Source organism: Delphinapterus leucas, chromosome 3 (genome assembly GCF_059928025.1).
Source record: "Delphinapterus leucas isolate spDelLeu-1000000601 "Yukka" chromosome 3, BTC_Dleu_Yukka2, whole genome shotgun sequence".
Lineage (NCBI taxonomy): Eukaryota > Metazoa > Chordata > Mammalia > Artiodactyla > Monodontidae > Delphinapterus > Delphinapterus leucas.
The window spans coordinates 96,356,389-96,381,344 of NC_143131.1; the positions used below are offsets into that span (position 1 = coordinate 96,356,389).

A 24,956-nucleotide genomic window follows, 5' to 3' on the forward strand; every position below is an offset into this window, starting at 1 on the left:
ATATGTCCAGATCCTACCTTATGGTCTTAGCTCAAACGCTTTCCTCTCAAATAAGTTATATCTCCTCTTGAACAACTAAGGCAATAATCAGTATCTTTCTTATGGCACTTACCACTTTGCAGCAGGTATTGTAGTTACTTATGTGGATTATCTTGACAGTGAGACGTTTGGGACAGGCTCCTTTTACATTTTATTTTTGTATTCCTTTCTCTACGCCTAGTACACAGTGCCTTGCGTATGCACGAATGGTGACTTCAGCAAAAACATTACTGGTAATTGGCTAGAGTAATTCAACTGCTAGTTTTAAGGATCCTTGGGGCTGTGCATTCAAATCCAGCAGACTAGACTTGTTTCTCTCAAGGTTTTTTTTTTTCTTTCTTTCCGGTTTCTCTGTAAAGAAAACCCATATTCTTCCCCACAGAATTGCACATTGTAACTTAACTACTGTCCCTCCCTCCCCCCAAAGTGACTGTCATTACAGGCTCTATTGACATAAGTAGAATACCTAGATTCAGAGGTGGTAGTTCTACCACACTCTGCATTGCCCACGTCAATGATCATCACATTTTAAGACAGACGTTGACATGTGATAGATATCCAGAGAAAGGAGTTAGAATTATTAGAGGTTCAGTAATATTGGTCTATCCATCCATCTGACACATTTTCACAAGCATGTACTATATGCCTGGCACTGCTTACAAAACTTAAGTCTCTGCCCTCAGAGGGCGTATGTTCTAATGGGGCTGGGGGTAGCTACCCCAACAAATACGGTATGTATGGAGAAATGGACACATAGTACCGTATACAATACACGATGGAGAAAAATAAAGCAGGAGAAAGAAGGTAGAAGGTGGTGAGGAGGTGTCATGTGATAGTTGAACAGGGACTGAAGGATGTTAGTGAGAAATGTAATTGTCTGGGGGAAGTTTCCAGATGGAGGAAATGGTAAGCACAAAAGCCCTGGGATGGGATCAAGTCTAGTGTTTGGATAATAACACAGATGAACACAGAGGTGGGTGGTAAGCTGTAGAAATGGGGACTGCAGATCACATAGGACAATGGAAGTCTTCAACTTTTACTCTGATATGGGAAGTCACTTGGGGATTTTGGCCAGGGAGCAGATAAAGGGAAGCCAATTAGCTGGCTATTACAGTTCAAGTGAAAGATAATGGTGGCTTGGCTAGAGTGGGACAATAGATGAAAAATGGTTGGATTCTGAACATGTTTTGGTAAAGATGTCAGGATTTGCTGATAGACTGGAAGTGGGTTAGAGAGGGATTAATAAATAGTTGAGCAATTGGAAGGAATGGATTTGCCATGATTAATTTAGTAGAAGACTTGGGAGAACTGAGGTGGGAAAGGGGGAAAAGATATGCCTCATAGATCTAGATATATAATAGAACTGGGAAGAAATAGCTTTAGGAGGAAGGCAGAGGGAAGAGAGTTCTATAAAGAATAAATCCACCTCAAAATGGATAGGGCTTTCCTTATGGCTATCAGTAAGTAACCAATACATTTTAGGTATATCTGCTCCATATGAGAACATAGAAAGAACTATGATTTATAAGGTTTCCTCTAACTCAAGATTCTAATCACACTCAATATACATACATGTTTTATCCTTCCTTCATCCATATCATATAAGAAAATACAGGAAATTCCCTGGCGGTTCAGTGGCTAGGACTCCGCGCTCTCACTGCCGAGAGCTTGGGTTCAATCACTGGTCAGGGAACTAAGATTCCACAAGCCGTGCAGCGCGGGCAAAAACAAAAAAAAAAGACAGGTAAATCTAATATTTGGTATCAAATTTTATCTTTTTACTATTATTTCAAAAAATCAACTTAAAGTTTCAAGAATTATTTAAATTCATACCTGACAATCTACCTTCCAATCAGAATGAAAGTTCCAGGAGAACAGGAATCTTATGTCTTATTCCAATGCTGAGGACATAGTAGGCACTCTATGTGAATAAACAAATGGAAATTTATAGTTTCAAGGCTTTTGAAAGAGATTGCCAAAATGTCCCCTAAAATTGTAGTACCAATTCACATTCCATTCACCAAGAATATGACAGGCCTTATTTCCCCACAATGTTGCCAATACTGACAATTGTTTTAACTATTGATACTATGAAAGGTGATACTCAGCATTTCGTAGTTTTTACCTGTATTTTTTTTTTTTTTTTTGCGGTACGCGGGCCTCTCACTGTTATGGCCTCTCCCGTTGCGGAGCACAGGCTCCGGACGCGCAGGCTCAGCGGCCATGGCTCACGGGCCTAGCCACTCCGCAGCATGTGGGATCTTCCCGGACCGGGGCAAGAACCCGTGTCCCCTGCATCGGCAGGCGGACTCTCAACCACTGCGCCACCAGGGAAGCCCTACCTGTACTTTTTATAACTAATGATGTTCAGCACTTTTCATGCTTTATTAGCCATCTATATTTTTATTTTTTGGAATTACATTTTAATGTATCGTGCCCATTTTTCAGACGGTCTTTTTTCTTATCAACTGAAATGAGCTCTTCAATTATTGGACATCAAAATCCTGTCATATGTTGCAAACATTTTCATCTTCTGCCATACAAAAATTAAAAACATGCAAATTTCCTTTATTGCTGCTTTAAATCATTCTGCAAACCACATCATACTCAATATATAATGAATTCCTGATTATATGTGCATAAGGAAACGTACTAAGTATTATGTGTGTGGGTACCAAATAAAAAACCCCCAAACATCCTATTTTCAGGGATATTACAATGATGAAAGGGTGTTGGGCATGCTTATAAGGGCGTAAGCGCAGTAACTGCTGTAATAGTGGTAGTTTGCTGTGTTCTTATGAGGGAGAGAGTATCTCCTCCTTGAGATTCAGATAAGCTTTAAGGAAGTTAAAAAATGAATTAGGCAGAGAGGTAGGATTTGAAGGGATGGAGGTGTAGGAAACAGAAAAACAAACAAACAATGCACGTTCAGGAAACAGCGAATAATCCAGTGTGGATTGGACAATTTTGAAGGAGAATAATATTTGTAAAAGTAAACCTGCTGAACTGTTTTCTGAATACTTTCCTTCCATTATGTGGTCTGTAGCTGAATTCCCTTAGTCCAGAAGCTTACTAAGTATATTACAATCCTTGGAAAATGAAGCAGAAGCTGCACAAAAGGTGATTTTCATTATCATACCTCTGAACACTGTACTTTCCCGCTTTGGGTTACACACAACTAAACTGGTTGACTAATGCTATATAATTTAAAAGCATGGTCTGCACTTCTCTTTGAGTTTTCTAATCTTATCAGAGTAGATGATATTAAAGGTCCCTTCAGGGTTAAAACTTCTACAGAAATCATAGATTCCAGGAAGTACTCAATCTTATTTTGATTCCAGATAAACATTCTTAGCTTACCTTACACCCTAAATATGGGGAACTCACTGTGAAGGCCTCGGCATAGGCAGCTTCAAAGATGCAAAGCACACTATTCTAACATTATATACACTGTATGTAGAATGGGTCATCTTTGCACAGTAAGATAAAGCGTGGCATTACTGATGTTGATTTTCTCATTCATAAATATGGAAAACTTAAAATATAACCTGAGGGTTTAGTCCCCCCCCAAGCTCATTTAAACCAGACATGTGCAAAAATATTTTGTGAATTGCGTTCTAGGTTCTAATAACCAAATAACTTATGGGATCCAGGCTTATGAGTAAATGTTATATAGTCAGCACAGAATAATGTAAATACGGTTTTAAAAAGTGTAAAGCCCTACATATTCTTAAAGGTTGTGAGTGAAAAAAACAAAGTATACATATTTAGCTAACCTCAGATTGAGTAAGTTAGTAAATTATTTAGATCAGAAAAGAATAATTAAGTTGATGACACAAATTCAAACTCAAGTAGTTTTGACTGTTAAGGTAATAGTCTATCATTTGAAACCTTAGCAGCAAACATAAGATACACATAGGTTAAACACATTTTTCCTATCTGTTAAATATATATGCATATAAATATATTCATATCCTTCAGTAAACTGAAAGAGCACAAAACTAGAGAAGAGATCCTTTCCATATTCAACTTATTTGACCTGAAAATAACATTCTTTCCAGCTTTCAACATACATACTAATTTCTTACTTAGCCTTTACACAATTCAACCTGTATTATTTCAGTGTTAATACTAGCTGCATTAATTTATTAAACAGGGACATCATTATAAGGGGACTTAGGAATTTGTTCTCGGGCAGAAAATGTGAACTGAACAGTGATTTCATCACCTTAAACGGAATTGTTCCTTAGCATCCCTTAATGATAATGTATGGCAGATCATTAACCATAAAGTACATTCTGGGACTTAAAGGACATAAATGTAGTTCAAAGTCCTTTGACAAAATCATACCATTCTCATCACCTTTGAAAATAAACACTTAGAATTCTTGTATACACCTTAGATCCTGTTTGAACATTCCGTTCAATTTATTGGAATTTTTTAAAAAAATGCTACATTATAAATACAATACAGAATGAAGAAAAAAGGCTGAATTTTATTTAAAGCAATTATCAGTTTAATAGCATCAGTAAAAAATGGTACTTTTAGTCATGGCATGAGATACACATAAAATCTAGCTATTTTCCAATTATTTTTTGAGCATTTTCAAGCTGGAAAATACATTATAAAAAACTGAAAGATGCTGCCTCGTTTACTCATTGAGTGCTTTTGACACTGTAAAAATAAGAGAGAGTTTCATACCACAGTTATAACCACTGGGACTCAAGAATCATTAAATGATAAGATTGAAAAGAGTCAGATGACTCATTTGTCCAAAATTTGTAAAATTCCTTCTGTTTCCCAATAAAACAGTTAAACCGAAACCACGAATTTTCTCTAAAGCAATCTTCCAGTGTGTCAACATGTGTGCTCTCTTGGCTAGATGTTTGCTAGAGATTAGCAGGAATAGCTATTGTCTTCTGGCAAAGAGGTAAAACCAAACTGCCTAACTCTTTCTGTCAGCTGGGTTGCCCTCTACTGGACTATGCAAGGTAATAAAGCCAGAAGGTCAATGCAACTTTGTTTCACAAGGTAACACTGTAGATAGAAATGTAAATGAGAAAAGGCAAAACACATACCTCAAACAAATTGCACTCCCCTGAATAAGCCCCAAAAGATTCCTTTAGTAAACTGACTTTTAAGGGGGGGGGGGCGGGAATCAGCAGAGTGCTAATTTTTCAAGTAAACAGTTTCAGTCATTTTGAGAAGTGGTACAAAAGCAGCTTTAAATAATCTTAGTCTCCTTTTCAACACTTTGGAGGCAGCTCTGGAGCAATAGTTGTAGTAATGGGTAAACCCTAATGTCAATCTTTTATGCTGATTTGTGTTTTAATACAAATCACATTTTTGTGAGTCCATCTACTCTGTGGATATTTTAAATGTATAGACATGGGTCACAGTAGGTGCATGCTGAAGAGATCACATCCACAAGTCTCTTGCCACAAGATCAAAACTTTTCAGAGCTGTTTGCTTTGTGAAGATTCATTTTAAGTTATCAATATCTTTTCCTCTGTAGCTCATCCCCATGCCTGAGATTTGCAGTAATGCAGGACCAGTTTACCATCACTGCCAAAACACTACAAAAAGAAAAACGGCAATGAATTAAACTCAATTTTTGTTATTCTTAGATGAAACTAAGAAAAAAAATGTTATACTGATCATAAACATCCTCATACATGTACATGTATCTATAAGGCTAGTTCTTTCAACAGATGCAAGCTACTATTGGACACATTAGTAATCATAAATGTTTAATAAAACTTGTCCTTTAAGCACCTTAAGCATAGATAAGCAGACATTTTAACCTTGTCCCTTCTCTACATCTGACTATAATGTATGTACTATTTTCTAGTAATGGTGCTGTAAGAATGCTGAATAAAGTCATTCCTACATAGTCTCCTTTTCAATTTCTTGGAGGGAGATCTGGATTACTGATTATAAAAACAATGTAGAAGATACTACATGTAGGTAAAAAAGGAGATCTTACTTTCTGGTCATATTTCATAGTCATCTTCTGTTTGTGTTATTCATTATTTAATTCTTCAATCACTGTATATTGAGATCCAACTAAGTTCAAGGTGTTAGAGATATAACAGAGAACAAGAAAGTAATCTCTTTTCTTGATAGACAACTAAGAATGGCTTATCATCTCTTTAAATGATGTGAGTTAATGATCATACTATACACAGATGAGCATATTCCATGAAGAAAATAAAGCAGTAATGTTTTACCTCATAGAGGGTTCCAACTTCCTGGTCTGGGGAGGGGGCAAAGGACTGATTCACATAAATAAACTGCAAGAAAGAAGAAAATTATGGTGATTCAGTTTTAATGGTATCCAGATTAATCTGCATTTTTCTGGGTGCCAATCAGCCAGCTATTTCAAATTATTTGTCTTCAGAACTGAAGAAAACTTCCCTAAACCCCTTCTTTCTAATTCTCATAAATTAGTCAATTAGTGAGATCTTTATGAAGAGCATGTCTTTCCTCTGGAGGAATAACAAAATTTTTGTTCCCAGCTTTTTATAACTAAGAAACTTTTGTTTTTACAAACAGCTTTTGAAGGTTTATCCAAGAAATTACATTAGTAAAAATATCAAGTTTCTCATTTATTCATAATTAAAGACAGAATTTCTCCTAACAAAATTTTACACACACAGCCTCAAATAAAAACATCTAATAATTGAGATAGTTGGTGCATTTTTCTTGAGTAAATGACATGCACGGTTGGATTTTTTTGACCATTACCACCTTTGAAAACTCTCAGAAGTACTGAATTTCAGGCTGGGTGAGACCTCTGTAAAGTCACTTGCAGCCAAATGAAGTAGCAAAAATGTCGCATAATTGAAACCTAATGTCCTTACAACCTTGTTTATTAAAGGATTCATTGTTCAATGTTTCAGTTTAGTCTGTTTCTACTGAAACATTTTTAGTACTTAAAAAATTCCTGAAGATACTGAAACAAAAGATCACAGTGTCCAAGTGACTTCTGATAGTTCTCTTTTTAGAAAATAAAACATTACTTGCAGGTTAACATATTCAATTTTCCTTGTCTACAATCAAATTTTAAGACAAATTTCCTGGGCTTCACATAGACCTTAAAAATATCTATCAGAATAGTTAGGTGATAGATACTATTTGGGACACCAGCTAGAACAAGAATAAATATCACTTATATTTCTCCTTCAGGCAATACAGTGTGGTAATTAAGAGTAGGGGCTCTACTGAGATCTAGGTTTGAATTTTGGCTATAAATACAAATAACTTTTCTCAAACTGTGTCCTTGTTTGTAAATACAGAAAATAACAGGACCTATACTTCTTGAAGCTGCTGGGAAAAATAAAATGAGACAGTACACATCAAGTGTAAGTGCTTGATATACGTACTCAATAGACATTAGTTAGACTTATTAAATTATTTAAAAATAGTTCATGCTGGTGGCGCTTCCCTGGTGGCGCAGTGGTTGACAGTCCGCCTGCCGATGCAGGGGACACGGGTTCGTGCCCCGGTCCGGGAGGATCCCTCATGCCACAGAGCGGCTGGGCCCGTGAGCCATGGCCGCTGAGCATGCGTGTCCGGAGTCTGTGCTCCGCAACAGGAGAGGCCACAACAGTGAGAGGCCCGCGTACCACAAAAAAAAATAAGTTCATGCTTAAATATCAACTCATTATTAAGGCTGAGTAAGGTTCTAACATAATTTCAGAAACAACAGAAATCAGTGTGCATTTTAATGTGAATTTCCTGTGATAAGGATATAATAATTTGTGTTTAGCTCCTGACAGTTTAACTATGAGTGAACACAGATTTTACTCTTTGGAACGTTTTAAATTAGGAAAAGGGCTCTGGACAACAATTTAGTTTATTTCAGCAAACAATCCCTGAGTGTCTATTATGTGCTAGGAAATGCACAAGGTGTGGAATTATGAAGATTAATATGATCTCTCCTCTCAATAAGCAAACATACCTGAATAGATAAGAATATAGATGGGGAAAATGCACCTGACAAGGTCTGTAGCACAAAGATGGGGCATTAGTTTAGCCTAGCCTTTTGGTCAGGAGAGGCTTTCTGGAAAAAAAAAATGAGGAACAAATTAGGACTTAACTAGGTGCAGAGAGTAATAATTAGGACTCTGCAGGCAAAAGAAACAAAAATAAGATGTGAGTGTTGAGGGAACAGTACAGCAGATACAGTAGAGAACTATAAGAACCTGATGTAATTCTGTAACAGGAGTTAGCAACTGAAAGTGACTTTAATTTAAAAAAAGTAATTAAGGTAGTTTAAATGGAAGTTCCATGGAGGTAAAAATACAATCTTTAGCTAAATGCTAGAGCTTAGGAGGATAAAATTTTAAAGAATAATGATTTCTTTTTAAATCACCAGTCTTTATATAGATGTCTCTTTAGTTATTTTGGTTGTTATAAACTTGAGATTTTGTAGGGAGGGTTCATGGGAACAGCATTCTCTTGAGTTCTTGCACACTGCTAACAGTTTTGTGCCCTGATTAAATATCAGTTTTGTAGTATATAAAATCCTTATCTCACACTTTCTTTGTATCTTTGCTGCTCAACTTTGACAGTAACCTAATTTCCTAAGCGATGTCCTTTTTCCCCTAGATGTCCAAAGGATTTTTCTTTTTATTTCACATCCAGTAATCTTACCAGAATGTGTCTCGGTGATTATTACACTGGGTTGGTATTCTCAGGATCTTGGTACATTTTTTTAATACGTAGTTTCAAATCTTTTTAGAAGAAATTTCCCTTGAATTACAATTTTAAGTATTTGTTTTGTTCCTTTGCTTTCGTTTTCTTCTTCAGGGACTCCTATTTCTATGTTTACTCTCCTTTGTTTATACTCAGTATTTGTCATTTTCTCAAATTCTTTCTACATTTCATTCTACCTCCCATCCCATCCCCGAGCCTGAGCAACCAGATGCTGTTTAACATTTTTTTTAAGTTAAAAAAATTTTTATACAACTTTTAAAGGTTACTTTCCATTTACAGTTATTACTAAATATTGGCTATGTTCCCCATGTTGTACAACACATCCTTCAGCCTATCTTGCATCCTTCAGTCTGTATATCCCACTCCTCCACCCCCCTATTGTCCCCCCGCCTCCAAACTGGAAACCACTAGTTTGTTCCCTATATCTGTGAGTCTGCTTCTTTTCTGTTATATTCACTAGTTTGTTGTATTTTTTAGATTCCGTGTAAAGTTATATCACACAGTATTTGTCTTTCTCTAACTCATTTCACTTAGCATAATGCCCTCCAAGTCCATCTATGTTGCTGCAAACGGCAAAATTTCTTTCTTTTTTATGGCTGAGTAGTATTCCATTGTGTGTGTGTGTGTGTGTGTGTGTGTGTGTATGTGTGTACATACACATCTTCTATGCATTTATCTGTTGATGGATACTTAAGTTGCTTCCATATCTTGGCAGCTGTAAATAATGCTGCTATGAACACAGGGGTGCACATATCTTTTCAAACAAGTTTTTTTGTTTTCTTCAGATGTATACCCAGGAGTGGAATTGCTGGGTCATAAGGTAGTTCTATCTTTAGTTTTTTGAGAAACCTCCATATTGTTTTCCACAGTGGCTGCACCAATTTACATTCCTACCAACAGTATACAAGGGTTCCCTTTTCTCCACATCCTTGCCAACATTTGTTATTTGTGTTCTTTTTGATGACAGCCATTCTGACAGGTGTGAGGTGATAGCTCACTGTGGTTCTGATTTGCATTTCCCTGATGATTACTGATGTTGAGGATCTTTTCATGTGCCTGTTGGCCATCTGCACTTCCTCTTTGGAAAAATGTCTTTTCAGTTCTTCTGCCCACCTTACAATTGGGTTGTTTGTTTTTTTGATGTTGAGTTGTATGAGCTGTTTATATGTGTTGGATATTAATCCCTTATTGGTTATACCGTTTGCAAATATATTCTCCCATTCAGTAGGTTGTATTTTTGTTTTGTGGATGGTTTCCTTTGCTATGCAAAAGCTTTTAAGTTTAATTAGGTCCCATTTGTTTGTTTTTGCTTTTATTTCCTTTATTCTAGAAGACTGACCCAAAAAAATACTGCTGCAATTTATGTCAAAGAGTGTTCTGCCTATGTTTTCCTCTAGGAATTTTATAGTATCCGGTCTTACATTTAGGTCTTTAATATATTTTGAGTTTATTTTTGTGTATGGTGTTAGTGAATGTTCTAATTTCATTCTTTTACATGTAGCTGTCCAGTTTTCCCAGCACCACCTACTGAAGACACTGTCTTTTCTCCATTGTATATTCTTGTCCCCTTTGTAGTAGACTGATTGACATAAGTGCGTGGGTTTATTTCTGGGCTCTCTATCCTGTTCCATTGATCTATGTATCTGTTTTTGTGCAATACCATACTGTTTTGACGACTGTAGCTTCACAGTATAGTCTGAAGGCAGGGAGTGTGATTCCTCCAGCTCTGTTCTTCTTTCTCAAGATTGTTTTGGCTATTCAGGGTCTTTTATGTTTCCATACAGAATTTTAAAATATTTGTTTTAGTTCTGTGGAAAATGCCATTGGAAATTTTACAGAGATTGCATTGAATCTGTAGATTGCCTTGGGTAGCATAGTCATTTTAACAACACTGATTATTCCAATCCAAGAACACAGTATATCTTTCTGTTTGTGTTGTCTTCAATTTCTTTCATTGGTTTCTTATAGTTTTCAGAGTATAGGTCTTTTACCTCCTTAGGTATGTTTATTCCTAGGTATATCTTTTTGATTTTGAAAATTCTCCTTTTTTCCTTCTATTTTTCTTCAGCCATGACCTGTTGTTTATTTGCTCTTATATTCCATCTAGTTTAGTCTCCATTTCTGAAATTTAACCTGTAATTCTTTTCCTGAGCTCTGTCACTTCGAGTTTTACTATTTCTGATTTATGTTCTTTCGTGTCTTGTATCATCTTTCTTTTGACACTTGTTTTGACATAATAAATCAGTTACTGACCTGCTTGTAGGCACATTTTTCTCTGGCATGCTTTGTCTTTAGGGATGTTACTCTGTTTATTTTGCTTCCTTATAACACTGTGCAGGATTTGACCTTGATACTTCTCTGTTGCTTACTTGTATATGAAATCAGTTTTCCTCAACTTTTAGAATGAAATGAGTTAGTGTAGTTTTGCTAACTCCACAGCGCTCCCTCTACTGTTGTTTTTTGTATAGCGTTGAACAATATGGAGGTCTGCTTGCTTTCTTTATTTTTATTATTATTTTTTTTTTTGCGGTACACGGGCCTCTCACTGTTGTGGCCTCTTGCGTTGTGGAACACAGGGTCCGGACACGCAGGCTCAGCGGCCATGGCTCACGGGCCCAGCCGCTCCGCAGCATGTGGGATCTTCCCAGACTGGGGCACGAACCTGCGTCCCCTGCATCGGCAGGGGGACTCTCAACCACTGCGCCACCAGGGAAGCCCCTCTTTCTTTTTTTTAACAATTAACATTTTATTTATTTATGGCTGCACTGGGTCTTCGTTGCTGCACGTGGGCTTTCTCTAGTTGCGGAGTACAGGCTCTAGGCATGCGGGCTTCAGTAGTTGTGGCGTGTGGCCTCAGCAGTTGTGGCTCACAGGCTCTAGAGCACAGGCTCAGTAGTTGTGGTGCATGGGCTTAGTTGCTCTGTGGCATGTGGGATCTTTCCGGACCAGGGCTCAAAGCCATGTCCCCTGCACTGGCAGGCGGATTCTTAACCACTGCGCCACCAGGGAAGTGCCGGAGGTCTGCTTTCTGAGCTTTCCAGGTTGTTCCTCTCCATTTTGACCTGGTCCTTCTTTTTCCTTCCTTTCCCTGCTTAAATGTGTTTCACTTCCAGAAGTTCCTCTTCAGTGTGGGATCTTGTCTTGGAAGGGAGCCTGAGTCTGTTTTGAGAGTTCTCAGGGGCTAGACTGCTCCAGTCCCTTAAGTCCTCCTTATGCAGATATATTGTAACTGCCTGCTATTGGAGAGGATCAAACACTCTCAATTTCAGCTACTATTCTTAAATTGGCCCACTGTACTTTCCAGTGAATACCTGTTAGCTATTTCCAGGTTCTCCCTTTCTCAGTGCTATCAGATGCCAATCCTACTGTTTATTTTTTTCAGCACATTTGCTAATACGACGCAGATCCTGTGGTCATTGGTGGGTATTCCCACCAACTTGAATCTTAGGTTTCAGGATACTTGTCATCTAAGTTCTGTTATAAGTATACTGATCATGGGGTTTTGGTTTTGCTTTCTAGTTGACTACATTTTTGTGGGAATTCATGCCTTCTGACACCACTGCTATCTTCCCAGAATCCCCAGCATTACTTTTTCTTTTGACATTTATTTTGTGAAAATAAGGTAGGGTACAGCTCTATGAAGCCAGAAGATGTGAGTTCTAGTTTAATCAGGAAAAGTGACAAAAAGACTACTTTTGTTTATGTTTCCTATTGCTTAAATGGGAAGAGATAATCAGATTTGCTACAAAGCTTTAAAGTTGGACCATGTGAAATTGCTGAGTTTTTTTGGTTAAAATGATTGATTGATGGCAGTTTTACATGGTTCAACCTAATATATATTGACATCAACCAAGTCCTTTCAGATTACTGAATATAAGCAATACAAAATGTCAAAACTCTAACATTAACATAGAACACAGCATTCTTTCAACTTTTCTTCTATCCACAAATTTATAAAAGTAATGCCTTAATTACTTGGTACTCCTCTGGTTACCTACCTCTCCAACTCTTCATGGTAGACCGTTAGTAGAGATAACCTCTGCTCATTTCTCTTAAGTGTATGTCCTCATTACCCTAACTTTTCCATTTAGACTTGGACTCTAGGCAAGGTCCTCTGCTCCTCAGGTTTTAGCTACCATATGCAAGTGGATGACACTATAATATCCTTGCCCATCTCTGAAATTTAATTAAATTCTATACGGCACTCTTATAAAACAGATCTTTTCTCATTCCGAGTGATCACAAACAGAGATGTTCACCTGTAAAACTCAAAAATCCCCATCACTTTCCCCTTACAACTTCCTTTGGAGGAATCCTTGGTTCTCTGCTATCCTTACCTCAAATAACTTCTAGTGATTAACCTATCTTGCACTTACTTTTGTACCCATGACATGACACTTTTGTGAAAGCCACTTACGACCAAAATCTTAGATCAGAGTCATTTCCACCTCTTCATTGACAAAAAGAAATAAATTCCAACACACCTCACTTTCATAAATAATAAATTCCAACACACCTCACTTTCATAAATAATCACCCAATCCTTACACATAACTATATTTAAAAAATACTTAGTGATTCTTCAATTATCTATACACATATACATTACCTGAGTTAACAATGACCAAGATTGTGGTCTGAAGATAAAGGCGTTCTATATATTAACATAACATGTGACAAAATGTCAAATACATGTAGACATTTAAATTTCTGTGGCCAAATACCAAATTAAGGGGCTTCCCTGGTGGCGCAGTGGTCGAGAGTCCACCTGCCGATGCAGGGGGCAAGGGTTCGTGCCCTGGTCCGGGAAGATCCCACATGCCGCGGAGCGGCTGGGCCTGTGAGCCATGGCCACTGAGCCTGCGCATCTGGAGCCTGTGCTCCGCAACAGGAGAGGCCACAACAGTGAGAGGCCCACCTACCGCAAAAAAAAAAACAAAAACAAAAAAAACCAAATTAAAAACCTGTGGCATTTAAATTTTTAATCCTAACAACTCACCGTGAAATGCTTAACACGTATCATAATATGAAATAAGTACACCTGAACCTTAAAAATGAGGGGGTTGGGGCGCCCACACTGCACAGTCAAAAATCTGTGTATACAAGGCAGATTCAACCAACTGCAGGTTGTGTAGTAGTATAGTATGTATTTACTAAAAAAATCCACGGATAAGTGGACTGCTGCAGTTCAAACTCATGTTGTTCAAGGGTCAACTGTATACCTCTTAGTTCTTCCACAGCACATGGCAAAGGTATATTGATTACCTTGAGAATGGGAAGGAAGCAACATTAATACCAAAACAAAGAAAACCCCAAAACTTTCTATACCGATATTCTATGATAGATCTTTCTGCATGGGCATTCAGTGACTTTTTGAGGAAAACAACCAATACGGTAGGTTAAAAAAAAAAGTCAGTCCACATTTAAAAGCAAATCTAAAATTCATTTCTTTTCAGGGTTCTCCAGAGACTCCTTCAATAAAGCACAGAAATTCCACTAACAAAAGAAATAAAAGGACATTACTGAAGTAACATATGTGGTTCCATATATATTTCTATATACAACAGTTATTCATTGTTGCCTAGGAACTACAGTACCCCCTCCATATCTATGGGTTCTGCATCCTCCCTCAGGTTCATCCAAATGTGATGGAAAATATTTGGAGAAAAAAATTCCAGAAAGTTCCAAAAAGCAAAACTTTAACTTGCTGTGTACAAGCAACTATTTATGTAGCATTTACATTGTGTTAGGTATCATAAATGATCTAGAAATGATTTAAAGTATAAGGGAGAATGTGTACAGATTATACACAAATATGCCATTTTATATAAGGAACCTGAGCATCTGCAAAGGATGCTCCTGAAATCCCCCTTGAATACTGAGAGACAAATGTTTTGTGAATTTTTGTAGGGAAATGATCACCATTGTTTTCTTACCAACTGTTCTGAAGCCACCAGTTTAAGGAACTTTTTGATGAAGTCAATGAGTCCTTGAATGGTTCGGGTTCGCTCTACAGCCCATTTCTTTGTTTTCATTATAGGAGTGTCTCCCACAGCCTTTAGCAGGATGTCAACTGTAAAGGAAAAAGAAATACAGTTGACACAATCAAAACAGGAATTAGGGGCATCAATGTCCACACAGTCAAAAATCCACCTATAACTTTACACTCAGCCCTCTGGATCCACAGTTCTATATCGCGGATTCAACCTACAACGGATTATGTAGTATTCTAGTACGTATTTATTGATAACAGTCCATGTGTAAGTAGACCTGCTTAGTTCAAACCCATGTTGTTCAATGGTAAACTATACTAACAAGTACACTGAAACATCTAAAGAGAATGTGATATAAAATACTTCAGAAAAGTTAAACCTTCAATCAACATACAGTTTATGTATTTATGACACTGGAGGTATGCCTGAGATGATAAATGGAAGATATGAAAAGATTCACTTAGAAGAATTTCACCTTCATCAAAACATGTATTTTTATTGAAAAAAAAAAAGGTAAAACTAAATTTCCAACAAAGATGTTTAGCGGAGATTGGTTAAGTAAAGGATATTATACTCTATGGTAGGATGTATATACTGTAGTGAAGATATAAAGCACACACTCTGAACTCCCTGAGTTCAAAATCCTGGCTCTGCCACTTGCTAGGTATGTACACATATATATAGATAAGCTCTTTAATCTCTCTGTACCACAGTTTCTTCACTTGTAAAATGAGGATAATAGCAGCAACCTGATAAGACTGTTATGAAGATTAAGTGAATACATAAAAGTGTTTAGAACAGTACCAGATCATAACTCACTTATTAAACCTTAAGATAATTAAGCTACCATTAAAGATACTATAAAAGCATATTTAATAGTATGAAAAAATTATCAAAAAATACTAAATATAAAGCAGCGTAAGATTTCAATTTCATTAAAACCATCACAGGCACATATTCACATAAATGTGGAATATGCACCAAAATGATATTTCCCAGTAGGGATATTATAGGTGATAATCACTTGATTTTACTTGTGCTTTTTGTAACCACCAAGTTTTCTACAATAAACTTTTAAATAAAGGAAAACAATAAAAATTATTAAAAAGAAAATACAAAAACTAGGGGCCAAAAAGGTTTCTGAGAAATCAAAGGTTTCAATAATTCAAAATACAAAGATGCAAACAGAAAGACTATGAATCTATCTCCTGAAGTTACTTCATTAAAAAGAATTAGAAAATATAAAGAACAACCAAATGGAACTGAAGAATACAATAACTGAAGAGAAAAGTGCACTAGAAGGAATCAACATTAAACTAAATGAGGCAGAAGAATGTATTAGTTCTTCTGACAAAATACTGAAAATCACTGCCATCAAACAGAATAAAGAAAACAGAATGAAAAGAAATGAGGACAGTTTAAGAGACTTCTGGGACAACATCAAATGTGGTAATATTCACATTATATCCCAGAAGGAGAAGAGAGAGAGATCGGGCCTGAGAAAATACTTGAAGAGATAATAGCTGAAAATTTCCCTAACCTAGGGAAGCAGTCACCCAAGTCCAGGAAGTGCAGAGTCTCATACAGGATTGACCCACAGAGAAATACACCATGACACATTGTAATCAAAATGACAAAAATTAAAGGTAAAGAGAAAATATGAAAAGCAATATACAAGGGAACTCCCATTAGGCTATCAGCTGATTTTTCAGCAGAAACTCTTCATGTCAGAAGGGAGTGGCATGATATACTTAAAGTGATGAAAGAGAAAAACTTACAACCAAGAACACTCTACCCACCAAGGCTCTTGTTCAGATTTGATGGAGAAATCAAAAGCTTTACAGACAAGCAAAAGCTAGAAGAATTCAGCACCACCAAACCAGCTTTATAACAAATGCTAAAAGAACTTCTGTAGGTGGAAAATAAAAGGCCACAACTAGAAATGAGAAAATTATGATATGGAAAAGCTCACTGGTAAAGGCAAACATATAATAAAGGCAGGAAATCAGCCACGCACAAAGCTAGTAGGGAAGTTAAAAGATAAAATTCGTAAAATCATCTATATCTATAATAGTCAGTTAAAGGATACACAAAACAATTAGATGTAAAATATAGTATCAAAACAGTAATCATGATAGGAGAAGAGTACAAATGCAGCGTATCTAAAGTGCATTTGAAATTAAGAGATCAGCAACTTAAAACAAGCACGTACAGATATAGGCTCCTATATAAAAACCTCATGTTAACTGCAAAACAAAAATCTATAATAGATACACACACAAAAAAGAAAAATGAATCCAAACATAATACTAAAGACAGTCGTCAAATCATAAGAGAAGAGAATAAAAGGGGGAAAAAAAGACCTACAAAGATAAATCCAAAATAATTAACAAAATGGCAATAGGAACATACATATCGATAATTACCTTAAGTGAAAACAGACTAAATGCTCCAACCAAAGACAGACTGGCTGAATGGATACAAAAACAAGACCCATATATTTGCTGCCTACCAGAGACACATTTCGGACCTAGACACACATACAGACAGAAAGTGTGGAGATGGAAAAAAGGTATTCCACACAAATGGAACTCCAAAGAAAGCCGCAGTTGCAATACTTATATCAGACAAAATATACTTTTAAATAAAGACTGTTACAAGAGACAAAGAAGGACACTATATAATAATGAAAGGATCAATCGAAGAAGATATAACAATTGTAAATATATATGCACCCAACACAGGAGCACCTCAATATATAAGGCAAATGTTAACAAACATAAAAGGAGTAACTGACAGTAACACAACAATAGTGGGGGACTTTAACACCCCACTTACATCAATGGACAGATTATCCAGACAGAAAATCAATAAGGAAATACAGGCCTTAAACAACACATTAGGTTAGACAGTTTTAACTGATAGTTATAGAGCATTCCAACCGAAAGCAGCAGAATACACATTCTTTTCAAGTACACATGGAACATTCTCTAGGATAGATCACATGCTGCAACACAAAGCTAGCCCTGGTAAATTTAAGAAAACGGAATTCATATCAAGCATCTTCTCCGACCACAACATTACAAGGCTAGAAATCAACTACTAGAAAAAAAACTGCAAAAAACACAAACACGTGGAAGCTAAACAATATGCTACTAAACAACCAATGGCTCACTGAAGAAATCAAAGAGGCAATTAAAAATACCCAGAGACAAATGAAACCAAACACACAATGATCTAAAACCTGTGGAACACAGCAAAAGCAGTTCTAAAAGGAAAGTTCATAGTGATACAAGTTTACCTCAGGAAAGAAGAAAAATCTCAGACAACTTAACCTTACATCTAAAGTAACTAGAGAAAGAACAAACAAAACCCAAAGTTAGTAGGAGGAAAGAAATCATAAAGATTAGAGCAGAAATAAATGAAACAGAGATGAAGAAAACAACAGAAAAGATCAAAGAAACTAAAACCTGGTTCTTTGAAAAGATAAACAAAATTGATAAACCTTTAGTCAGACTCATCAAGAAAAAAAGGGAGAGGGCCCAAATTAATAAAATCAGAAATGAAAAAGTAGGAGTTACAACAGACACCACAGAAATACAAAGGATCATAAGAGACTACTCTGAGCAACTATATGCCAATAAAATGGACAACCTAGAAGAAATGGACAAATTCTTAGAAAGCTACAATCTTCCAAGACTGAACCAGGAAGGAACAGAAAATATGAACAGACCAATTACCAATACTAAAATTGAATCAGTAATTTAAAAACTGCCAATAAACAGAAGTCCAGGACCAGATGGCTTCACAGGTGAATTCTACCAAATACTTAGAGAAGAATTAACATGTATCCTTCTGAAACTATTCCAAAAAATTTCAGAGGAAGGAACACTTTCTAACTCATTCTATGAGGCCATCATCACCCTGATACCAAAACCAGAAAAAGACATCACAAAAAAAGAAAATTGTAGGCCAGTATCACCAATGAACATAGATGCAAAAGTCCTCAACAAAATACTAGCAAACTGATCCCTACAATACATGAAAAGGATCACACATCATGATCAAGTGGGATTTATCCCAGGGATGTAAGGAGTTTTCAATATCTGCAAATCAATCAATGTGATACAAAACTACTAGAACTCTCCAATGAATTCAGTTAAGTTGTTCGACACAAAATTAATGTACAGTAATCTGTTGCATTTCCTTTTTTTTTTTTTTAGGCTGCACTGTGAGGGATGTGGGATCTTAGTTCCCTGGCCAGGGATCAAACTTGTGCTCCTGCACTGGGAGTGCAGAGTCTTAACCACTGGACCGCCAGGGAAGTCCCATCTGTTGCATTTCTACACACTAACAACAAAATATCAGAAAGAGAAATCAAGGAAATAATCTCATTTACCATTGCATGAAAAAGAATAAATTACCTAGGAATAAACATACCTAAGGAGGCAAAAGACCTGTATTCCAAAAACTATAAGACACTGATGAAAGAAATTGAAGACAACACAAACAGATAGAAAGATATACTGTGTTCTTGGATTGGAATAATCAGTGTTGTTAAAATGACTATGCTACCCAAGGCAATCTACAGATTCAATGCAATCTCTATAAAATTTCCAATGGCATTTTTCACAGAATTAAAACAAATATTTTAAAATTTTATATGGAAACATAAAAGACCTTGAATAGCCAAAACAATCTTGAGAAAGAAGAACAGAGCTGGAGGAATCACACTCCCTGCCTTCAGACTATACTGTGAAGCTACAGTCATCAAAACAGTACAGTACTGGCACAAAAACAGATTCATAGATCAATGGAACAGGATAGAGAGCCCAGAAATAAACCCAACGCACTTATGGTCAAGCAATCTACTACAAAGAGGACAAGAATATACAATGGAGAAAAGACAGTGTCTTCAGTAGGTGGTGCTGGGAAAACTGGACAGCTACATGTAAAAGAATGAAATTAGAACATTCACTAACACCATACACAAAAATAAACTCAAAATATATTAAAGACCTAAATGTAAGACCGGATACTATAAAATTCCTAGACGAAAACACAGGCAGAACACTCTTTGACATAAATTGCAGCAATATATATATATATTTTTTTTTGGATTAGTGTCCTAGAGTTATGGAAATAAAAGTAAATGTAAACAAATGGTACCTAATGAAAGTTAAAAGCTTTGGCACAGTGAAAGAAACCATAAACAAAATGAAGAGACTGGGAGAAAATATTTGCAAATGATGCAACAGACAAGGGATTAATTTCCAAAATATACAAAGAGCTCTTACAGCTTAATATCAAAAAACAAACAACCCAAACAAAAAATGGGCAGAAGTCCTAAATAGACATTTCTCCAAAGAAGATATAGACAGCCAAAAGACACAGGAAAGATGCTCAATATTGTTAATTATTAGAGAAATGCAAATCAAAACTACAATGAAATATCACCTCACGCCAGTCAGAATGGCCATCATTTAAAAGTCTACAAATAATAAATGCTGGAGAGGGTGTGGAGAAAAAGGAAGCCTCCTACACTGCTGGTGGGAATGTAAATTGCAGCCACTATGGAGAACAGTATGGAGGTTCCTTAAAAAACTAAAAACTAAAAATAGAGTTACCATAAAACCCTGCAATCCCACTCCTGGCCATATATCTGGAGAAAACCATGATCGAAAAGATATATGCACCTGAATGTTCATAGCAGTACTATTTACAATAGCCAAGGCATGGAAGAAACCTAAGTGTCCATCAACAGATGAATGGGTAAAGAGGATGTGGAATATCATTCAGCCATAAAAAGAATGAAATAATGCCACTGGCAGCAACATGGATGGACCTAGAGATCATCATATTAAGTGAAGTCAGAGAAAAACAATTACCATATGATATTACTTATATGTGGAATCTAAAAAATGGTACAAATGAACTCATTTACAAAACAGAAATAGAGTCACAAACAGAAAACAAACTTATGGGGGGGATGGGGGGATAGATTAGGAGTTTGGTATTTATATATACACACTACTATATATAAAATAGGTAAACAACAAGGACCTGCTTATAGCACAGAGAACTATATTCACTATCTTGTAATAACGTAAAATGGAAAAGAATATGATTAAGAAAATATACATATATGTATAACTGAATCACTTTGCCATACACTTGAAACTAACACAACATTGTAAATTAACTATACTTCAATTTAAAAAAATTTAAGAAAAGGCATCCACAATCAAAGGAAACACTGAAAGCAGAGGTGTTCTGCTGCCCCCTAAAGTCAACTCTATTCTATTACAACCTTCCTGTCCCATTCCTTGGTATTAAAAATTGGGTCCCAATGAGGTTACTGAGATCAATTTACTGAAGTTTACCCCTGGAATGAAGCCATCTAGAACACATAATGCACAGTTTATCTTCCTACTAAAGTTTATCTTCCTTCTTCCATTTAGTAATCCTACCCTCAGTTATCTAAGCAAAAGAGATGAACTGGGAGATAGCTAAGGAGATTTTGGTTAACTCACCTTCCATACCTCCCTGTCCCTGTTCCTTCAATCCCCTGGGGCTATCAATCAGTCAACTGCAACTGGGCATTGCAAGAAAGTGAAGAAGAAAATAGTGAGTTGTACTACTGAAGAAGAGAGCGACAGCAAGAAGCTAGAGAAGGAAAAATATTTATTATGATTATAGCTGTACTTTATTATTAATTTTTTTAATTCTAAAGGTGATTTGTTTGTAGTTCTCCACTCTAGCTACACAGGAGACTCAACTGGGGGAACATGTATAAGAAAACAGATGTCTACATCAACTAAATCAGAATCTTCTGGAAATAGGGCCTCGGCACTGCTATGTTTAAAAGCTCCCTCAGGTGATCCTAAAGTGCCGCCATAACTAACAAGCCTGGTCAGCTTCAGAAATATGTAGATTAAACCAAAGGTGGAGCATATGAAATAGTTAGGCTTTTTCCATGAGAAAAGGTCCTCAAAAAAGGATGACAACTTCAGGGTAGACACTAAATAGCTAGAAAGTAAGTTTTCTATCACAGAGGCTAACTCAAATGCTCACAGAAGCCAGAAGATGAAAATTTGATTTTTAAATGATAGTTAAAAATCATAAATTGTGCAGACTCAAGAAAACATGCCATATAACCTCAGGCCATATCTGGGAATGTGGGCCTTATTTTTTAGCCACAGTATTACACAGCAATCTTCAGGGTCAAGTACGTAGTTAATTGTTGACTAAGACTTCTAGATATTAAGACAAACTCTTTGAAAGTCTGTTTCTGCTTATAGTAAATTGCAAGGGAAAAAAGGGGACAAAAAAAGTACTGATTCACTTCGCTGTACAGCAGAACCTAACACAACATTGTTAATCAATTATACTCCAATAAGAAAGAAAAAGAATCTCTAAAACTCATGGGATTCATCTGAAGAACGAGTCTAGTGGTTACCTACAGAAATAATTATAGTTTTTTTATCTATTGGTGAATAATGTGGAAATGACAGAAAAGATTTCCCCCAAATGTAGAGGCAGTCTGACTTAAAAGGGGGACAGTGCTGGGAGAGACCATTATCCTCCACAGCAGCAGAAAGTGAAGATGGATGAAAGGGCATGATATCACTGAGCACAACATGAGAAAATGAATTCCTGATTTTCTCATAGGCAACTCTACATAAAGTGCCCCACTTAGGAATTACTGTATTTTACAATGGCAAATTAATTCTCAAGAAATAAAGGGTTGAGGACTAATTCTCAAGCAATAAAGGGTCCAGTTTAAGCAACGAAATGATTCATTTACAAAGATTCCAAAACAGTGTTTTTGTTTTTTTTTTAAAAAAGGCGATGCCTCTGCCTTTAGTTTTCCCTTAGCAGTCTTCATACTGGGTAAAACCCCAGTTTTTTGGTCCAAGGTGTGAATTCACACTCATTTGGTATAAAAAACAGCGACCTAGTCGGAAGGTGTGGATGATAATTCAGATTTGCCACAGACCATCCTTATCAGCTAAAATCATTATAAGTACTTGGAACTATCCAGATCCCACAGAGTTCCCACCTTCAAAGAGCTCTCAGTCCGGTCATTTCAAAGGAAGATAAGAGTACAGCGTAATAAATGCCGTGACATTCAAAAACTGGGTACCCCACCGCGAAGGTGCGTCCAGAGATAGCTTTCTTTCGAGGCACTTAACTCAAACGTCTTAAAAGCCTTAAAGTATACTTCCTCTCTCCTGACTGGTCAAAAACCTCGTCTGGAACCGGCCCTCCTCTAAATTTTGTTTCTTTATTAGCCGCCATCCCTATTCGAAGACAACCTCAACCTCCCGTCTCTGCCCAGAGTGAAACTGCTCTGAAAATTACTTTTCTTCTTGGTGTCACCGGCAGGTTCTTCTGTTCCCGGAGAGACTGCAGCAGAAGAAGGGGGCTCCGGAGTGGCTGTTTCTGGGGAGACCTCCGTGGGTCCTTCACCTTCAGCAGCAATTGAGGGAGGAAGCTGCAGCGAAGACTCCGGTTCCTCAGCCATCTTGCTTGGAGGGAGGTGAGGGCGGAAGTGGTGGCTCAGCGCATACAGTGGGCGGGCTTTGCGCCGAAGAGCGGCGCTAGGGAGGTGCCGGAGTAGGGGCGGGGAGAACCCAAACCACCGCTGAGAGTCGGAATTGCAGGTTGGTCCTCTGCGTCGAACCTGTTGCAGTCCCCTGACCGCTGATAGATCAACTACTGTTTCTCCGCCCCCCCAACAGCAAGTTTCCGGAAAAGGTCGGTAGGCAACGTCCCCGTGAGCCGCCGGGAGCGCAAGCGCCCCTATGCTTCGAGCTCCGGCCTGGAGCTGTTTCCGCTTCCCTCCGCGCCGACCCCGCCCAGGCCCCGCCCTATCCAAGCCCTGCCCCGCAGCTCCGGGGCGCGCGCGCGCGCGCGCGTGTGCGGGAGGGGGCGGGTGGGGAAGGATCGCCAGCGAGATCCCGAGGCGAGGCTCGCGCGCCCGCCCCCGCCCTGGCCCCCAGCTCCCACCCGGTCGGCCCGGCTCAGCCATGATCAAGGCGATCCTCATCTTTAACAACCACGGGAAGCCGCGGCTCTCCAAGTTCTACCAGCCCTACGTGAGTACCCCGCTGCAGCCGATTCGGGCTAGGGGGAGTCGTTGGCGGCCGGCGGCGCCCTCAGGGCGACCCCCTCAAGCGCGCCGCGGCCCTTCTCGCGCCCCGGCCGTCTCGCGCTCCGGGCTGTCAGCCTCCCGGTGGGTGTGCCGGGTGCCCACCTCCCGCCGCGCTTCCTTCCTCCGACGTGGCTCTGCCCAGGTGGCTCCTCCGCCTGTCTGTGGGCTGGGTGGCTTCCCGGCTGCGCGGGCGAGGCCCTGGAGACTTCCCGGTGCGGGGCCGAAGCCAGTCGGTCAGGCGCAGCCCCCTGCGCCCGCGAGCCCACCCGGCGCTTTCGCCGATCTGCAGCCCGCGGCTTCTGTTAGCAGCCGAGGGAGACGGCGCGGAGCCGGTAGGTCTCGCAGCTCCACCTCCGTGACTCCCAGCCTTTCCTGGTGGACTTCTTTCTCTTCTCCTGTGGACGGATGGGCTACTGTTTTTCGCTGCCATCCTGTCGTCACGCAGGAACTTTGGTTTCCTGCGTTTGGAGACATGCACGCTCAGTACAGTCTCTCCAGTAGGTTGCCTTACGGGATCTACTGCCCCTGTGACTTTCAGGTGTCTCCTTTTTAACGAAAAAGATAAGTGAGGACCTAACGTTTTTATGTGGCTTTTCCCCCAGTGGCTGCAATTTATCTACTCCTGCAATAACTGGCGAGGATTGTAGTTTGACCAGTTAGAACTGTGATGCTATACCTGAAAGTTACCATTTCAGCGGCTGGTTTGGCATTTTTCTACGTAAGGGAGTTTGTCCTAATTTATAGTTTTTCTTTTTCCTCACGAAGAATAGTAATATCTGTTAAACTCTTTTAGAAGTGTAAATATTGTTGAAAAATGCAGAAGATTTTAAGGTAGTGAAGATAAGTAATTTATCAGTGTTTGAGGGAGGGTTACAGACAGATGTGCTTATCTGAGGGCAAAATTCACCACTATGTAGAACACAATATTAGGCTCTCAGTGGTGGGATTAATGTAGAGATAATACCTATTGCGTAGTATTGGGCATTTTGCTTAGAGCCAAAAAATGAGCTTTCAGCTAAATACTGAAAGTGTGCCAAGGCTAACAC

General features: G+C 38.2%; 2 protein-coding genes across 7 annotated transcripts in view; one reads left to right on the plus strand and one right to left on the minus strand.

Moving 5' to 3' along the window:
* Positions 1-1,740: 1,740 nt before the first annotated feature.
* On the minus strand, positions 1,741-23,586 carry ATG12 (autophagy related 12). 5 transcript variants are annotated; one of them, XR_016392748.1, is made up of 5 exons: positions 23,118-23,586; positions 14,697-14,833; positions 13,485-13,678; positions 6,270-6,332; positions 1,882-1,960 (listed from the first exon to the last, which is right to left on the minus strand). XR_016392748.1 is itself a non-coding variant. In XM_089909186.1 (4 exons), exons 1-4 carry the CDS (start codon positions 23,278-23,280, stop codon positions 1,892-1,894), a joined length of 432 nt encoding a protein of 143 aa, XP_089765312.1. In that variant the 5' UTR covers positions 23,281-23,583; the 3' UTR covers positions 1,741-1,891. The 5 variants fall into 5 exon arrangements, 3 of the variants coding, with proteins under 3 accessions (XP_089765312.1, XP_022446468.1, XP_089765311.1); XR_016392747.1 differs by lacking the exon at positions 1,882-1,960 and adding an exon at positions 4,443-5,615; XM_089909186.1 differs by lacking the exon at positions 13,485-13,678 and having other exon boundaries at positions 1,741-1,960; positions 23,118-23,583.
* AP3S1 (adaptor related protein complex 3 subunit sigma 1) overlaps positions 23,540-24,956 on the plus strand; it is a 70,651-nt gene continuing 69,234 nt past the window's right edge. The window contains exon 1 of one of the 2 annotated variants that reach the window (XM_089909187.1): positions 23,540-23,854. In XM_089909187.1, the coding sequence (XP_089765313.1) occupies positions 23,561-23,854 (294 nt within the window). In that variant the 5' untranslated portion in view covers positions 23,540-23,560. The remainder of the gene's footprint in view (positions 23,855-24,956) is intronic. The other variant, XM_022590774.3, reaches the window with a different exon arrangement.